The sequence below is a fragment of the Chlamydomonas reinhardtii genome, chromosome 8 (genome assembly GCF_000002595.2).
Source record: "Chlamydomonas reinhardtii strain CC-503 cw92 mt+ chromosome 8, whole genome shotgun sequence".
In the NCBI taxonomy this organism is placed as follows: Eukaryota; Viridiplantae; Chlorophyta; class Chlorophyceae; order Chlamydomonadales; family Chlamydomonadaceae; genus Chlamydomonas; species Chlamydomonas reinhardtii.
The window spans coordinates 297,826-313,053 of record NC_057011.1 but is presented as its reverse complement, the minus strand read 5'-3'; the positions used below and the strand labels follow the sequence as shown (position 1 = coordinate 313,053).

The window sequence follows — 15,228 nt, the reverse complement described above, 5'->3', positions numbered from 1 at the left end:
CTCCACTTCGGCGTGGACGGTAGAGGCGGCTGGGGTGGTATGGCGGTGCCTGGGTTGCCACCATGCACAGCGGGGCGGCGGCTGGCGCCGTGCCCGGCGCAGTGGCTATCGGGGCGCGCGGCGCGGAAGGACAGCCATCGGCCGCGGCGGCGAAGCCGGCGGCGGCCGCGGCACATCGCTGGTGAAGACGGAGGGTGAGGCGGCGTGCCTGGTGCCGCACCAGGATGAAGCCATTGCGCGGCTGGCGCGCCTGGAGGGTCGGCTCCAGCAAAGGCAGCACCCGGACTCCCGGAGGCGGAGGCGAAGGTGTGGATGGCAAAAGCTCACCTGGAGCAGCTGGCGGCATTCCTTGTCTACAAGCTGTCAGTCATCGCCCGTTCACATCCTACCCGCGGGGCTGCCTCATGTGGCGGCCTACCGGGCCATGCACCGGGTCTTCTCATCGGAGGCCTGGGAGGGGGTCCCCTGCGTCAAGGGAGGGGATCCGCTACCTCACCGGGGCTACCACGTGGCGGCCGATGGCCGCTGGGACGCCATGTCGCTGCGGGCGAACATTTTCGCCGTGCTGCTACGGCGGACGTGCAGCTGGCAATGACTGAGAACTTCAACACCGCTCTGGAGGCCGTGCTGGGCCCCACGCCGGGCCACCGCCAGGGTGAGTCGGGTTAAGGAGGGGCGACGGCAAGGGCTTCGAGGCCGCGGTACAGTTCTGAGAACGTTTATTTGCCTCACTCAAGCCGGCTACCCAGCGTCGGCTTGCCTATACAAACACTCGGTGTCAAAGTATAGCCGGAGAGCTGCTTTGGATGGGCTGCTGAGTGCTGCGCCGCCCGCCATGAGACGCCGCCTGGGGAGGGTTCGTCATGAGCCCCACCCTCCTGCTGGCCCGCTGCCGCCGACGTGGGAGTAGCTCCCGTGGACGCCGCTGTCGCCCTAGTGTTGCCAGGAAGGTGGGACGCTGCTGGCCCCGCGGCGGAAACGCCGCCGGGTAGCGCCGTACTGGGACCGTGGCTGATGGGTGGGGAAACGCAGGTGTTGCCGCCTCCGGTGTCCGTGTTTATGTGGGTGTGGTCCGCGCCCTCGGCGTGCAATCGCCGCCGCCGGTGAGGAATGGGTGGGTGCGGCCGCCTCGCGCATGCCATCCGCCTTCACCTCGTCAATGGCTTTGTCCACCGCCTCCCTCTCCATCCGCGACATGTGGTACGGTTGCTGGGCGGTAATCGATAGGCGGGTGATCTCCGTGTGGGCGTCACCGTGCCACAGCCCTTTAGCTTCGAGCAGCGCGTGCTGCCGTGGCAGGTGGGCGCAGCGAGTGGGCGTCCCTGGTGGGATGGGCGCTGCGCGGGTGGCTGCTTGCTTTCCCTGACTTGAGCTCTTGTGTGATTCATGCAGGAGGCGGTGGGCGCGGACGTGGGCGGCGGGCAGCACGAGCAGCAGCACGAGCAGCAGCAGCCCGCCGGTCAGTACCAGACTCACCACCCACACCAGCAGCAGCAGCGGCGGCAGGCGTATGAGGAGTACAATGAAGGGGCGGCCGCTTACGGGCTGTACGGTTTGGAGGGCGTTGAGGAGGGCTACGCGTAGTAGGAGTCCACCACGGTACTTAAGAGAGGGAGTGACGTGACGCCATACAAGTACTCTGGATTGGGAAACGATTTCCAAGCGTGGGGTTGCTTTGCCGCAAGGCCAGCATACTGTTTGACCACTGAATATGGGGTGTCTGAGATTGCGTTGTATGTTAGTTGTTACAGGAAAGGACAACCCGGCATGCAACCACGCAGGTTGTAAGGGCACAGAAGCCATACCACCATTGGTGTGGCCCCCTTGGTATTGTACGTGGTAACGTGGCCGGCGTGGAGGCAGGCACCGCCCGTAAGATTTGTACGGCTTCGGACTTCAGTTGCACGACGCCACACCGAGCCGCGGCAAGGTCTGTAAGCAAGGCACGTGATGCTGTGCTGTAACGGGCCGTGGGGGTGCTGTGCGGTTTGTTGTCGTGAACAGCCACATTGGCCGCTGCTGCCCCCCGCAAGCGCAATATTAACAGGTGGGACTCGTGTAACAAGAGGATTGTCGCCTAGGTTGACAAGGGAGCGAGTCTCCCGTTACAGTCCTCCCCCCCTGGAAGCGAACGTCCTCGTGAGACCACCAGCGCATCCGTAGATGTTTTTAGGCTCACTGCAGGCGCGGGGTGGGTTTACTGCCTTTGGCCCAGTTGCGTTGTTGCCTCGCTCTCACGGGCCATCCACCTCAGGGCAAGGAGGGTGTAACCCTCTTGTGCACTAGTTCGGACCCATGCACCCATCCAGGATCGATCCTGGGACCTCAACAGTCAGGGTGACTCCTGGCATTTCGCACCAATGTAACAAGAGGATTGTCGCCTAGGTTGACAAGGGAGCGAGTCTCCCGTTACAACTCGCGACTTTGCCAGTTGTGCCTCAAACCAAAGCGACAAGTCCATTATACTAGCAAAGTGCTATCCATAATCAAAGGAGGGCAGGGCAACCGACAACAGGCAGCATGAATCTGCGTGGAGCAAAGAGGGAACTCAGTATCGGGACTCCCGGGGGGCGGGGAGGGGGGCTGCTGTGCATGGCCGTGTAATAGCACCTCGCTTTTCTTGGTGATCTTATTTAGCAGCTTACCATACATACAAATACACGCATATCTAAAAATGCCTCGCTATTTGCGGGTCAAGGACATTCCGGATATCTTGACCGAGCTCAAAACTGGCGACGCCTTCTCGACGCCCTACCAGCTGGACGCTTGGCAGCAGAAATGGTGCTACATAACGGATGAGATTCAACAGGTACAAGAGACGTGACCATACCTTTGCGCAACATCGAGTCTTCTTTGAAAACATGTGTCGAAGTCTTGTGACCGACAGCAGCTGCGTTTAGCAACACAAGCATACATAAGTTTTGGATAGTTCAGCGCTAGTTTCAACGCTGTCCGCAAGTATCACGGCTCGCCCGGGACTCCGCTGCGCGCACTGGGACGCGCCGTGACGCGCCGTTCGCCCGGCTTCCGCCCTTGCGCGTGCTCTGCGCAGGATGCGGCAGTTCTGTCCTATCGCTGGCGCATCCGCGGCCGCGATGAGAACATCAAGGACTACCGCACCTGGCTCAAGGCGCGTGGCCTGCCTAGCGTGGCTGCTGGCAGGAGGGGCTGCAGCAGAGGCGGCGCGGCGGAGACCGGTTCCACGCACGCGGTCACCGCCCCGCCACCACCTGCGTGATGTGCCATCACCGAATGAAACTGCCAAACTGCCACTGCCACACGTGGCGCTTGTGCTCGCATGCACGCGGCCAAGATGCACCACCGAGTCCTCCGCTGCTCTGCGCTGCTGCCCTGTTGGCTCCTCCCATGCAGGACTGCAAGGCCGAGGGCTACCGGGTGGCGGAGCTGAAGGACGGCCAGCGGCCCGTGCGCTGGGAGCTGGCGGACGGACACGCCCTGCAGATTGAGGTGCGTGCGTGCGTGTAAATGCATGCGTGCGTGTGTGTGATTGTGTATGTTACAGCGCAAACGTTATTCGCACTCAACCGGCTGGGTCCGTGCGCGAGCCATGCTGAGCGCAACGGGCCTTTCGCTCGCGCGGCGGCATGTCTGCAGTGCACCTCCGTACGCCGTGTGTCGCTCCGGCGTGCCGGCCCTGACGTCTGTGCCCCTCAGTCTGCCCCTCGGTCTGCTGCCCTGCCTGCCTCCCTGCCTCCCTGCCTGCCTCCCTGCCTGCCTGCCTCCCTGCCTGCCTGCCTCCCTGCCTGCCTGCCTCCCTGCCTGCCCGCCTGCCTGCCTGCCTGCCTGCCTGCCTCCCTGCCTGCCCGCCTGCCTGCCTGCCTGCCTGCCTGCCTGCCTGCCTGCCTGCCCGCCTGCCTGCCTGCCTGCCTCACTGTGGCTGGCTCGCCCCCTGCTGTGGCCGCACAGGTGGCGGTGTGGCTGCTGTTCCTGCACACCCACTGCCTGGCCGAGTATGTGTGGGTGGACCAGATGTGTGTGCCGCAGGTGAGGGGGGCGGCTTGGGGGGGGGGACACAGGGAGGGGGGCGGGGGGAAGACAGGGAGGGGGGGCAGGGGAAGACAGGGAGGGGGGCGAGGCGGTCGGAAGGGGGGGCGGGCGGAGGCTGGGGGCGGCCGGGGCTGCATGCTGTGGGAGGGGCCGGGGTGAGGGGAGTGTCCGGTCAGGGAAGCCAGGTGGTAGCTGGGCCATGGCACTCTCTGTGTGGCTGTAGGACCCACAGCTCGTGTATGCGCATGTGCGCGCCCCCACCTGGTTGGTCGAGGACGGATGCCAATGTCTGCCTGCCTCTGCACTGCCCCTGCACTGTCTCTGCCTCCGCCTCTCCCGCTGCCTCTGCGTCTGTGCAGGACGCCAGTGTGGAGGAGAAGATGGGGCACATCAAGGACAGCCCCGCCATCTACACAGCCGGCAAGGTGGGGGCGGGAGGGCGCCGGGACCACTGCTGCTGTGACTGTGCCGGCCGCTGCCAGTCAGGGCCTGGCGCCGGCTGGTGCTGTAGGCTGTAGGCGTGGCCTTGGCCTGTTGGCAGCTGGTGGGAAGCAGCAGGAGTGCTGACCTTGTGTGCGCCACCTGTGCCGACATGCACGGGCATAGACGCACAAATACACACACACATACGTCTTTGCACTTTGTTTTCCTTGTGCTCTTTCACACCAACACACACGCACACCATCACACACGCGCCACAGGTGTATGTGTTGCTTGCGCCAGTGGTGGACTACGCCACAGGCCGCATCATGACGGCCAAGGTGGGGGGGGGGATGGAGGGGGGGGGTCATGACCAATCAAGACGAACAGGGGGGGCGGGAGAGGCGTGTACTTCGGGTATGGGTGGACATGAACCGTTGCTCCGGTGGTTCTGCGCCGCCACGTGGTGTTGGGATGCTGCATGTCGTACCTGCCGCCCGCACCAGCAGTAAACCATATCGTCAACGGTCCGCCCCCGCACAACACACACACACACACACACACACACACGCGCGCGCGCCTCCCTCCAGGACGCCCGGGACATCGTCAAGGCCTACCGCAACGACATGAGCAGCTACCGTGAGAGGCGGGGGGGGGGGGCGCAGGGGATGCAGGGGACAGATGGGAGGGGAGGGGTCAGGCAACTGGATGGCGAGGGGGGGGGCGGGGGCATGGCACGTGTGCGGGCTGGGCAAGACTGGCGCGGGTGGGTGGGCGGGCGGGCGCACGTGCCGTGTCGAACGCACAGCACGCTTGCAGGCCACCCAAGCACCCAGCCAGCCGCCCCCGCCGACACCTCCGCCACCTCCAACACGCCTCCGCGGCTCCTCCGCGCTTTGTGTAATGGCTCCGGGTTCTTGGTCTCAATGTGTGTGTGTTTTGACTTGATGCTGACTGCCCCCATCGCCACCCCCCTCCCCGCCTGCCCCTGCCTCGCCCCTACCGCGCCTGCCCCCCCCTCCCCGCCTGCCAGGTAGCTACGACTTCCTGTCCCGCTCCGCTGTCAAGGCGCTGCTGGTCAACCACTCCTACATGCGGCGCGTGTGGACCATTCAGGAGGCGGTGGCGGCCACAAACCCCCACATTTGGCCGTTGCTGGGGCAGGGTGCGTACTGGGCATGCGCCGTTGGAAGAGGGGGAGGGGTGGGGCGGCACGACTCAGTGTTCCTTTCGTGTCCGTCCCTAACTTCCCTGCCCTTATCTGTCGCTCCTTTCACTCAACCGCCCCCTCCCCCGCCCCTCCCCCGCTCCGGCGGCTGTGCCGCACCCCCGCCCAGGCGAGCTAAACTCCTACCAGTCGCTGTACGTGGTGGACTGGCCCGAGGTGGGGGCGGGAGATGTGTGGGGGGGGGGAGTGGGGGTTTGTTGATACCAGCACAAACTGATACCGGACCCAATGGGGGTGGGTGTGCGGGGTGGCACGGGTGTGTGGGGTGGCACGGGTGTGCGGAGCCCCGCGGTGTTGGATCGAACAGCGCAGGTGCGGGATCTGTGTGCAGCTGCACGGACCTGCACTGGAACGGGGTGGGCCTCATCGCGATGTCGCCACGCCTCGGCCCTCACCCCGGCCCCCACCTCACCCCGCCCCCCCCCCCCCACCTCACCCCGACCCCCACCTCACCCCTGCCCCCTGCCGCCACCACCTCACCCCCTGCCCCCGCCTCACCCCGACCCCCGCCTCACCCCTGCCCCCACCTCACCCGCCGCCCAGTTCAACGCCTGGAACGGCCACCCGCAGCTGGGCCCCATCTACAGCCGCCTGTTCGATGCGGACGCGGAGGGCGAGGCGGTGCGGGACTACTACGGTGGGTGGGTGGGTGGGTGGAGGGGGCGGCAGCGGGCGTGTGTGTGTTTTGTGTGGGGGGGGGGGGGCGGCAGCGGGCGTGTGTGGTTTGGGGGAAGGGGGTGGATCAAGGCATGGCCCGTTGGGCACATCCGTCGCAGCCCGGGTGGTAGAGGTGCGGGTGATAGGCCCGCGTTCGCTGATGCTTCACCTGCTGCGTCCTGCCCCCTGCCCCCCTGCCCCCTGATCCCCATCCCCCACCTCCCGGCCCCCCACCGGCCCTCCGCAGACGGCGACTACACGGGTGCTATACGGTATGTGTGTGTATGGGTGGGGGGAGGGGGAGGGAGGGGGAGTGGCAGTGAGGGGGACGCGGGGCGGTGCTGTCGCGGCTCGGCTGCTCAGGCTGTTGCCAGGGCCGCTTGTGCGGTTGGGTCCACCTGCGGGGGCCCAGCCTTATCTGTGGGTAGACGTTGTAGGCTGTGCCGGCGTCACACAACGGCCTGCAACACTCGCTGCTCCTTGCAAACCCGCGCCGCCCGCCCACCTGCTCCCTATTCCTTTGCCCTGCGACCCCACCCAAACACACACACACACACACACGCACAACCACACACACTCACACACAGCCATCCAATCCCCTCCCACACACACGCACAACCGCAGTGTGCTGCGCGAGCACCCCACCTACGCCATCGGGTACATGGCCATGATGGCCAAAGACCTGGTGAGGGGGGAGGGAGGGCGTGTGTGTGTATGTGTTGGCGTAAGGGGGGTTGTAATTACCCGGGCCCAAGGGCGGGAGGTGCGGGGGGAGGGGTTCTTAGCAAATGGGACAGGGTCGACAGAGTGCATGTAAATGCGCAAGCAAGGCGGGCCGCGGTTGGGCCCATTCCGCCCGGATGCCACGCCACAAACCACCCATTTTCCCTTGCCCGCCGCCCACCACCGCGCCTATGCCACCGCGCCTCTATCCCCACCCTACCCTCGTAACCCCCACCCCCGCCCCCGCCCCACCTCCCCGCCACACAGATGTGGATCACCATGGACCGCAACGGCTTCATCAACGACATCAAGCGCGCCGACAGCCCCGCCCGCCGCGCCTACGTGCTGCTGAACCACCAGCAGGTGCAGAGGGGGGGAGGGGGAGAGGGGACATGGGTGTGGGCGGATGTGTGTGTATGTATGTGTGTGTGTGCTGCAGCTGCGCTCCACACACTCTGTCGCATACAACGGCGCCTGCCTCCGCTGCCCCATCTGCACACAAATGCACATACAAACGCACACGCACAAACACACACACACAAACGCGCGCACACACACACACACACACACACACACACACACACACACATGCGCACGCCCACAGATCCACGCGGCCCGCTCCTTCCTGCCCGAGGACCGGGTGCTGGCGCTGGTGCCGCTGGTGGACTACGGCGCATGGAAGGTGGGGGGGGGGGCTGGGGGGGTGGGGGGGGTGGGGGGGGTGAGACAGTGTGTGTTTTTGTGTAAGCGCAAGGAGGGGAAAACGTGTGTATATGTGTGTGCGTGTGTTGAGAGCTGCCCGATAATAGTCCCTTGGCCGCGTGTTCAGCTGCCCTCCCCCCTCCCCTCCCCCCCCCCGGTCCCCCAGTCCGCCACGGCGGGAGTGCCCGGTCACCACCTGATTCAGGCCAGTGTGGCGTGGGCGTACGGCGTCATGGAGCAACAGATGGCCAGCTGGAAGTGCGTGTCCGTGTGTGTGTGTGCGTGTGTGCGTGCGTGTGTGTTGGGCAGGGGAGGGGGTTGTATGTGTGTGTGGGGGGGGGTGCCGGTGGGGGGGCTGTAAATTCCAGCCCAAGCTAAACCAAACAAAGCTAAAAGGAGTGGAGGGGGGTCGTGTGGGCCTTGGGGCCGGGATCCCTGCGGAAGGAGGACTCGCGCCTGCCTGTGCCGCCACATGTGCCACCTGCCGCCTCCTGCCACCTCCTGCCACCTCATGCAGCAGCGCGTGGTTGTGTGTGTGGTTGTGTGGTTGTGTGTGTGGTTGTGTGTGTGTGTGTGTGTGTGTGTTGGGCGGGGGTGAGGGGTGCCGTGTGTGTTTCATGTGCTTATGGGTGTGCGTGTGTGTACTTTTGTGTGTTGGGGGGGTTGTATATACCAGCCCAAACTAAACCAAAACCAACGAAAACGGGGGTACATGCCCGAGCCCAAGGAATTGTTGCCCAACCGGGGAGGAGGGGGGGTTGTGCGGGCCTTGGGGCCGGGATCCCTGCGGAAGGAGGACTCGCGCCGGCCTGTGCCGCCACACGCGCCGCCTGCCACCCCCTGCCGCCCCATGCAGCAGCACGTGCTGCGCTGTGGCCGCAGCCAGTGCATCCCGGGTTTACCGCCAGGATTCACCCGCCCCGCCCCCATCCACAAATGCTCACCTCCCCACCCCTCACCCATAACCGCTCACCTCCCCGCCCCTCACCCCTCACTCTCAACCTTCACTCTGAACCCTCGCCCACCCTCACCTTCTGACCCGCCCCCTCAACCACCCTCCTCACCTCTCGCAACTAACGCCTCTACCTGTGCTCCGCTCGTTTTAGCTTGGTTTGGCTTTATTTGAGCTGGAATTTACAATCCCACCCCCTCAAGCACCCTCCTCACCTCCCCATCCCTCAACCCCACCCCCTGGCCCCTGCCCCACCCCCTGCTTTTCCCCCCGCCCTGCCCCCAGGTGGTCGATGCGCATCTTCAACGGCCCCAAGTGCTCCGCCCGTGGTCTGGAGCTGCTGCAGCCGCGGCGCAACCTGGGCGACGGCACTGCCATGCACGGAGCCAGCCCGCGCTGGGAGCAGGCGGTGAGGGGGGGATGAAGGGGCGGTTGGGGGCAGGCAGGAGGACGAGTGTTCTGTTGGGTGCAGGGGTAGCTTATCATGACCCCATCTGAACTGAGGGAGGGAGGGAGGGAGGGAGGGAGGGAGGGGGAGGGATTGGGAGGGGCGGTGGCAGGGTGGGGCGGGGGGTAATTGGCGCAAGGCGGGCGGGAGGGGCCGCGGGCGGAGCCCAGAGCCTCCACCCCGACACCACCTCGCGCACCTCCTCCCATCTGAACCCCCACCCCCACCCCCTGTGCACACAAACACACACACACACACACACACACACACACACACACACACACGCCCCTCCCCTCATGCGCTCGGCCCCGCAGCTGCCGCCCGCCGGCTCCGCCCTGTCCCTGCCGCTGCCGCCGCCGCACCCCATACCCAAGGTGGCCAGCTACCAGGCCGCCTCGGGCGCACTGGGGCAGGAGGCGGCGCAGGCCGCGGCAGCCGACGGCGGCGGCGGCGCGGCACTGGTGCGGTGCCTGGAGGCCGCGGCGGCGGCGGCTGGCGGCGGCGGCGGTGTGACTGGGCCCCTGGAGCTACGCGTGGAGCTGTCGGTTGTGATGCCGCACCCTGGCGACGTACGTAGCGGGGAGGGAGTCTGGTCTGGTTTGGGAGAGCTGGGTCTGGTCTGGGAGGCTGCATGAGGTCCGGCTAAGAGTGTGAGTGGGTAGCAGCAACCGATTATTTCCATTCCGCAGCCCTGCAACCCGCCACCTGACTTCCTGCCGCCCGCCCAACGCCCCGCCCCGCCTGTGTGCCGCCGCGCAGGCCAAGTACTGGGGCGGCGGCCCCTGGACGGACGTGCGTGACGCGCTGGGCACTGACGAGGGCTTCCGACTGGCGGTGCAGTGGAGCCTGGAGCCGTGGAGGGACCCCAGTGGGTGCTGCTGGGGGGGAGGGGGAGAGAGCGGGAAGAGGGGAGGGAAAGAGCAGGGAAGGGGTTGGAGAGGGGGGGAGAAGGAGCAGGAAGGGAGAGAGGGGGCGATGAGGATGGGACAGGGGAGGCTTTGCCGGCTCTGTAAGGTTTGCGTAACGCTCAGTGCCTGCTGTGTTCGTTGCCCCCAACCCCTCGCCCCACGCCCCAACCCCCGTAGCCAAGGAGTTCGACATCGACCGCTGCGCCGTCTATGTGGTCAGCGGTGGCGGCGGCGGTGAGGGCGGCGGCGGCGGCGGTCTGCGCCACCCCTGCATGATACTGCTGGCCATACCCAGTGGCGAGAAGCCGCCGCGCAGCGGACAGGTGCGTCTTGGGTGTGTGTGTGTGGGAGGGGGGCGGGGTTGAAAATTGCCGGAGCCCAACGAAATAGGGCCCAATAGTGAGGAGGCGGCAGGGGGTTGTCCTCACCACTTTAGGGGCCCGGCTCTAGGCAAAGACCCGCACACACATGCCCACCCGCAAACACATGCAGTTCGCCGTCCAGTCACCCACACGCATGTCCCGCCCTCTCCCCCGCTGCCTCCCCCACCCGGACCCTCCTCCATCCCCATTCCGTTTAGGTTGGGTTGGTGTTTACAACACCCCCACCCCCACCAACCCCTACGCCTTCACTTCTTAAATAATCATGAATGTACCCCCCCCCCGCCCCGCCGCTGCAGGTGATGACGGTGCTGGAGGTGTCGGGTGCGCTGCTGCAGTTGCTGCTGGACTGCCTGAAGCGCAAGGTGGGGGGAAGGGGCAGGGGAGTGGCGTGTGAAGGACAGGGTGTGAGGGGCATGTGAGGGACAGGAGTTTCGGCGCGTGCACCTTCAGCACGCCCACAACTGCGCTCGCATTCCCCCACTATGCCACGGCCGGCGGAGCAAGCCGCCGATGTCCTGCGGAGGTCCGTGCCGCTCCATCCGCTCCCACCGCCCGGTTACCGCATTACAACGACGCACACACACAAACACACACACGCACTCGTCCTGCTTCCCTTGTACACATACACCTGCTACCCCCCACGCAAACACACAGGCCGTCAGCTCCATCACGGAGCCGCTCCTGGCGCTCAGCGGCGGAGTGGACGCCCCCGCCGCCTCCGCCGCCGCCGCCGCGCCCACCGCGGCGCAGGCGGCGGCCGCCAAGGCCAAGTCGCAGGCGGCTGCGGCGTTCACGGCAGCGGCGGCGGCGGTGGCAATGCAGGAACTTGCCAAGCAGAAGGAGGGGGCAGAGGAGGAGGAGGAGAGCGGCAGCAGTAGTGCGGCTGACGAGGAGCCGGAGGAGGAGCCGGAGGAGCAGCCAGCGGCAGCGGTGGAGACGGAACAGGTGAAGGAGGAGGAGACGCCGGAGAAGGAGGCGGAGGAGTCAAAGCCTGTGGAGGAGGAGGCACAGCCAGTCAAGGCTGCGGAAGAGACGGCAGAGCAGGAGCAGCCGGAAAAGCCGACACAGAAGGAGCAGGAGGAGCCAGAAAAGCCGGCACAGAAGGAGCAGGCGGGCCAGAAAAAGGACAAGGTCGACGGCGACGGTGCGGCGGCCAACGGCCTGCCCTTCACCGGCGCCCTGGAGGAGGAGGAGGGCCCCACCGCGCCCGCGGCGGCGGTGCTGTCGGACGCGCCGCTGGCGCCGCCGCCGGCCGGCACCGCCATTCAGAAGGGCCCCGGCGGCGGCGAGGGCGCCGGCGGCGCGCTGCCGTACAGTGGTGTGGAGACGGCGGCGGGCGCCAAGCACGTGGGCAGGCCGGCGGCGCCGGTGCAGGAGGAGTCGGGCTGCTGCTGCATCAGCTGAGGCAGGGGGGTTCAGGGGTTCAGGGGGGGGGAGGCGAGGAGCTGAGTGCGGTGGTGGAGGGTGGGCGAGGCGACGGCAGCATTGGCGGCGCTGACCAGGGGGGGGGCTGGGAGGTGATGAGGCGTGTGGTGGTGCTGGCGGAATGTGTTGGTGTAGTGGGTGGGGCTGGGCGGGGTGACGCGAGAGTTTTCATGCGTGGCGGCGTGTTGCGAACACTGGGTGGGTGGGTGGGTGGGTGGGTGCTGCCGCCGGCCCTGAGCGCCGACTGGGTCTCTCGGGCCGCCTCGTGACCGACTGGAGACATTGTGGCAGTGTGGCAGTGTGTGGTGGGGGCGGCGTGGCGGTGCCGAGCACGGGTCGGTGGTGGGGGCGGTAGCCAAGCAGCCAAGAGGGTGCTGGGCAGCACACGATTGGAGGAAGGGGAAATCTCGGAGGGAGCGGCCACGTGCCCGAGCCCTTTCCGAATAGGTGGGCGGAGGAGCGAAATGGCTGCGAATGGGCTTCGAATCACTACAATGATAAAGTCTTTTGTGCTGCGAAAGCTCGGAATGGCTTGTGGCTAGGCTCCGACACGGTGCAGCTGGGGCGTGAGGCACCCAGGAGAGTGGTCCCCTGGTGGCACCGCGGGCGCTGGGGGCGACGAGGCGCCCCCGCACCCGTCTGTGCGCATTGTGGCTGCCTGCATTGTTGCCTGGTGCGGCACCCGTGTGTGACGGGAAGAGGAGAGAAGCGCGCAGGGCAGAGTGCCGTATGTGTTACGTGATATCGCACCGAACGATTGAAGTCGAGGCAGACAGGCAGACTGCCGGCTGGTTACACAGTGCCCACATCCCAACCCTGGATTGCCAGCCTTCAGACTTCAGTGAGAAGTCGCTAGTCGCTTACCCACACACGTACACACTGCACACTTGCGCCAGATCATAAAGTACTGCAAGAGAAGGCCTTGGACGCAGCAGGCTGCAGGCATCTTTATTGGTACATGTCAGGCCGTCAGGGATGTGGTCCATGTGCAACACATCTGAGCGGATCAGCTGCAATAACCCCTAAATCAGGCACAGGCGCAATCAAGCGGCGGCTGGCCGGGAGTGCCGGCATTGTAGAGCACACGTGCCCACATCTGCCACCACCGCCACAGGGCTGTGTGCGGCCCAGCCACAACACACACCGTGCACCGCTCAAAGCCAACAGACGGAATGTATACGGCACTTAAACGCCTGGGAAAGCTGCTATGCTACTTCCACAAATTGAAGATAGCTGCCAAACGCCACGGCACACGCTCCGACGCCGTGCACACCCACGTCATACTCGCGATGCCTACTTACGGGGGGCGGGTCTGCCACGTGTGGGGCCCAACAAAGCTACTGGCACTAGGCCCCACTCCCACCATACCCACGCCGAGCCGCTCACGTGTCCCAACCGACACGCCAACAACACCAACACCCGCGCCCCACGCGGTGCGATGCCTACACAGCGGCCACCTCCCCGCTCCTTCCTGGCCCCGCCACCCACCTCCTCACCACACCCTGTGCTCATGACGTCCCTCTGTTGATGCCGCACACACACACACACACACACACACACACACACACACACACACACACACACACACGCACACCACCCCCGCTTACGACAGCCGTCCAGACAACAAGTCCATGTGGGCTGTGTCCCGTGCAGGTACAGGACCGCAGCTGCCCATACCCGAAAGCGGGAAGCAGCTCTTGTCAACCACCACACTACCACACCCCAAGCCCGCCACATGCATTGGTCGAGTGTACGGTATGTATAGGACATAGGCACGCACCATGCGCCTCCTCCTCCTCCCCCTCGTCTTGCCCCTCCGCCCACAGCGCTGCCCCAGCTCCTCCTCCTCCTCTACACACACTCGCGCCACCGTCACTTTCCTCCCCCCTCGTTCCCTGCGTCGGCCTCCTCGACCTCCTCGCGATGCCGCACCGCGTCCACACCTCCCCGCCCCCTAACCCTCAGGCCGCTGCCGCTGCTGTTGCCGCTGCTGCTACTGCCGCCGCTACTGCCGCTGCTGCTGCTGCTGCCGCCATGCCCTCCACCGACACCCGCCGCCCTCCGCCTGCCGCACAACCGCCTCACACTGCCTGAACGGCCCTGTGCGGCAGACAGGCAGGCAGGCAGCTGAACCACGGGCGGCGGCACCGCAGCCGCCCGCCCAGCCACCCAGCCACCCAGCCGCCAGGCGCCTGCGCTGCCCTTCACAGCCTCCCCTTCCCTCCCGCACCACACCTCGCCACACCCCGCCAGAGCTCTCTCTCCCTCCCTCTCTAGCCGCGGCGGCGCGACAGGCGCCAGGCGTTGGGGTCGTTGTAGCGGTCGTACAGCGGCTCGATGCGCTCGAAGCGCTTGCGGCGGGACAGCTTGTTGGGGTCGGCGGGCCTGTGTGCGTGTGCGTGTGAGCGTGTGAGCGTGGGGTTCGTGAGTGTTTATGTGGGCGGGTGGGTGGGATTTGAGTGTAATGTGGGTCGGAGGGTGCATGAGATCAAGTCAAGGCAGGGACACGCCAACACAAGCACACCACCCCCCGCCCGCCATCCCCCCCTTCCCCGCCTCTTTTGCCTGGGGTTCGGTTTAGCTTGGGTGGCGTCTACACCCCCCACCCCCCACTTTCCCCAAAGCATTCCCCCCACTCCCCCCCACAAGAAACGCGCGCTCTCACTTGAAGAAGCGCGGCGCCAGTTCGGGCAGCCAGCGCGGGTCGATGGCCAGCACCTCCCTCATGTACTCCTTGGTGGTCAGGATGAGCTCGTGGTAGAGCACCCAGTCGGGCTGCTGCTGGAACAGGCTGGAGGAGGGGTGGATGTACACCGGCTGCTGCTCGATGACGGTCTTGTAGCCCTCCTGAGGGTCCTTGCGCGCGCTGCGCGAGTGTGATAGCGTGTGCGTGGGGGTGGGGTGGGGTGGGGTGGGGTTAAATTCATGATTCTTGAAGTTGAAGAAGTAGGGTGGGAGGAGGAGGAGGAGGAGGAGGAGGAGGGCGTGGCAGCGGGGAGAGGGGTTCGAGTCCGCAAGGCAGGCAAGGGGCACAGAGGGGACGTGCATGCCTGAAGCAACAATATTTCTGTCCCTCCGGTTTAGACAGGATTCCCCTGGCCGTCCCCACCACCTGCTGCCCCTTAGCCCTTAGCTCTGACACCTCTGCCTCTGTCTTACTGTCTCCCTCTCTCTCTCGCGCTCTCTCTCTCACGTGTGGAAGAAGAACCCCGAGGTGATGGCCTTGCAGATCTTGGTGTAGTTGCGGCCCGCCGACACCTGCTCCAGCTTGTAGCGGTCCATGATGGCCAGCAGCTGCTTGCGCACGTCCTGCGCGCGCTTCATGGACCGGTCCTGGGGGTTGAGGGGATGGGGGATGTGGTGAGAGGGTGGGC

The 15,228-nt window shown here is 65.9% G+C and overlaps 3 protein-coding genes across 3 annotated transcripts in view; 2 read left to right on the top strand and 1 right to left on the bottom strand.

Annotated features, from left to right (window-relative positions):
• Nucleotides 1-744: 744 nt before the first annotated feature.
• On the top strand, nt 745-2,282 carry CHLRE_08g358565v5 (uncharacterized protein). Its single transcript, XM_043064748.1, has 2 exons — nt 745-950; nt 1,393-2,282. Exons 1-2 carry the CDS (start codon nt 864-866, stop codon nt 1,582-1,584), a joined length of 279 nt encoding a protein of 92 aa, XP_042921749.1. The 5' UTR covers nt 745-863; the 3' UTR covers nt 1,585-2,282.
• Nucleotides 2,283-2,364: 82 nt separating this feature from the next.
• CHLRE_08g358564v5 (uncharacterized protein) lies at nt 2,365-12,590 on the top strand. Its single transcript, XM_043064747.1, has 21 exons — nt 2,365-2,809; nt 3,053-3,130; nt 3,373-3,468; nt 3,928-4,005; nt 4,368-4,433; nt 4,710-4,769; nt 5,019-5,067; nt 5,462-5,593; nt 5,766-5,812; nt 6,200-6,293; nt 6,561-6,585; nt 6,938-6,998; nt 7,304-7,399; nt 7,641-7,718; nt 7,905-7,996; nt 8,976-9,099; nt 9,453-9,707; nt 9,898-10,006; nt 10,224-10,369; nt 10,726-10,791; nt 11,084-12,590. Exons 1-21 carry the CDS (start codon nt 2,675-2,677, stop codon nt 11,831-11,833), a joined length of 2,637 nt encoding a protein of 878 aa, XP_042921748.1. The 5' UTR covers nt 2,365-2,674; the 3' UTR covers nt 11,834-12,590.
• Nucleotides 12,591-12,592: 2 nt separating this feature from the next.
• CHLRE_08g358563v5 (uncharacterized protein) overlaps nt 12,593-15,228 on the bottom strand; it is a 13,932-nt gene continuing 11,296 nt past the window's right edge. The window contains exons 16-18 of the mRNA XM_043064746.1: nt 15,048-15,187; nt 14,520-14,720; nt 12,593-14,239 (exon numbers count right to left, since the gene is read on the bottom strand). Coding sequence (XP_042921747.1) covers nt 14,128-14,239; nt 14,520-14,720; nt 15,048-15,187 — 453 coding nt within the window. The 3' untranslated portion in view covers nt 12,593-14,127. The remainder of the gene's footprint in view (nt 14,240-14,519; nt 14,721-15,047; nt 15,188-15,228) is intronic.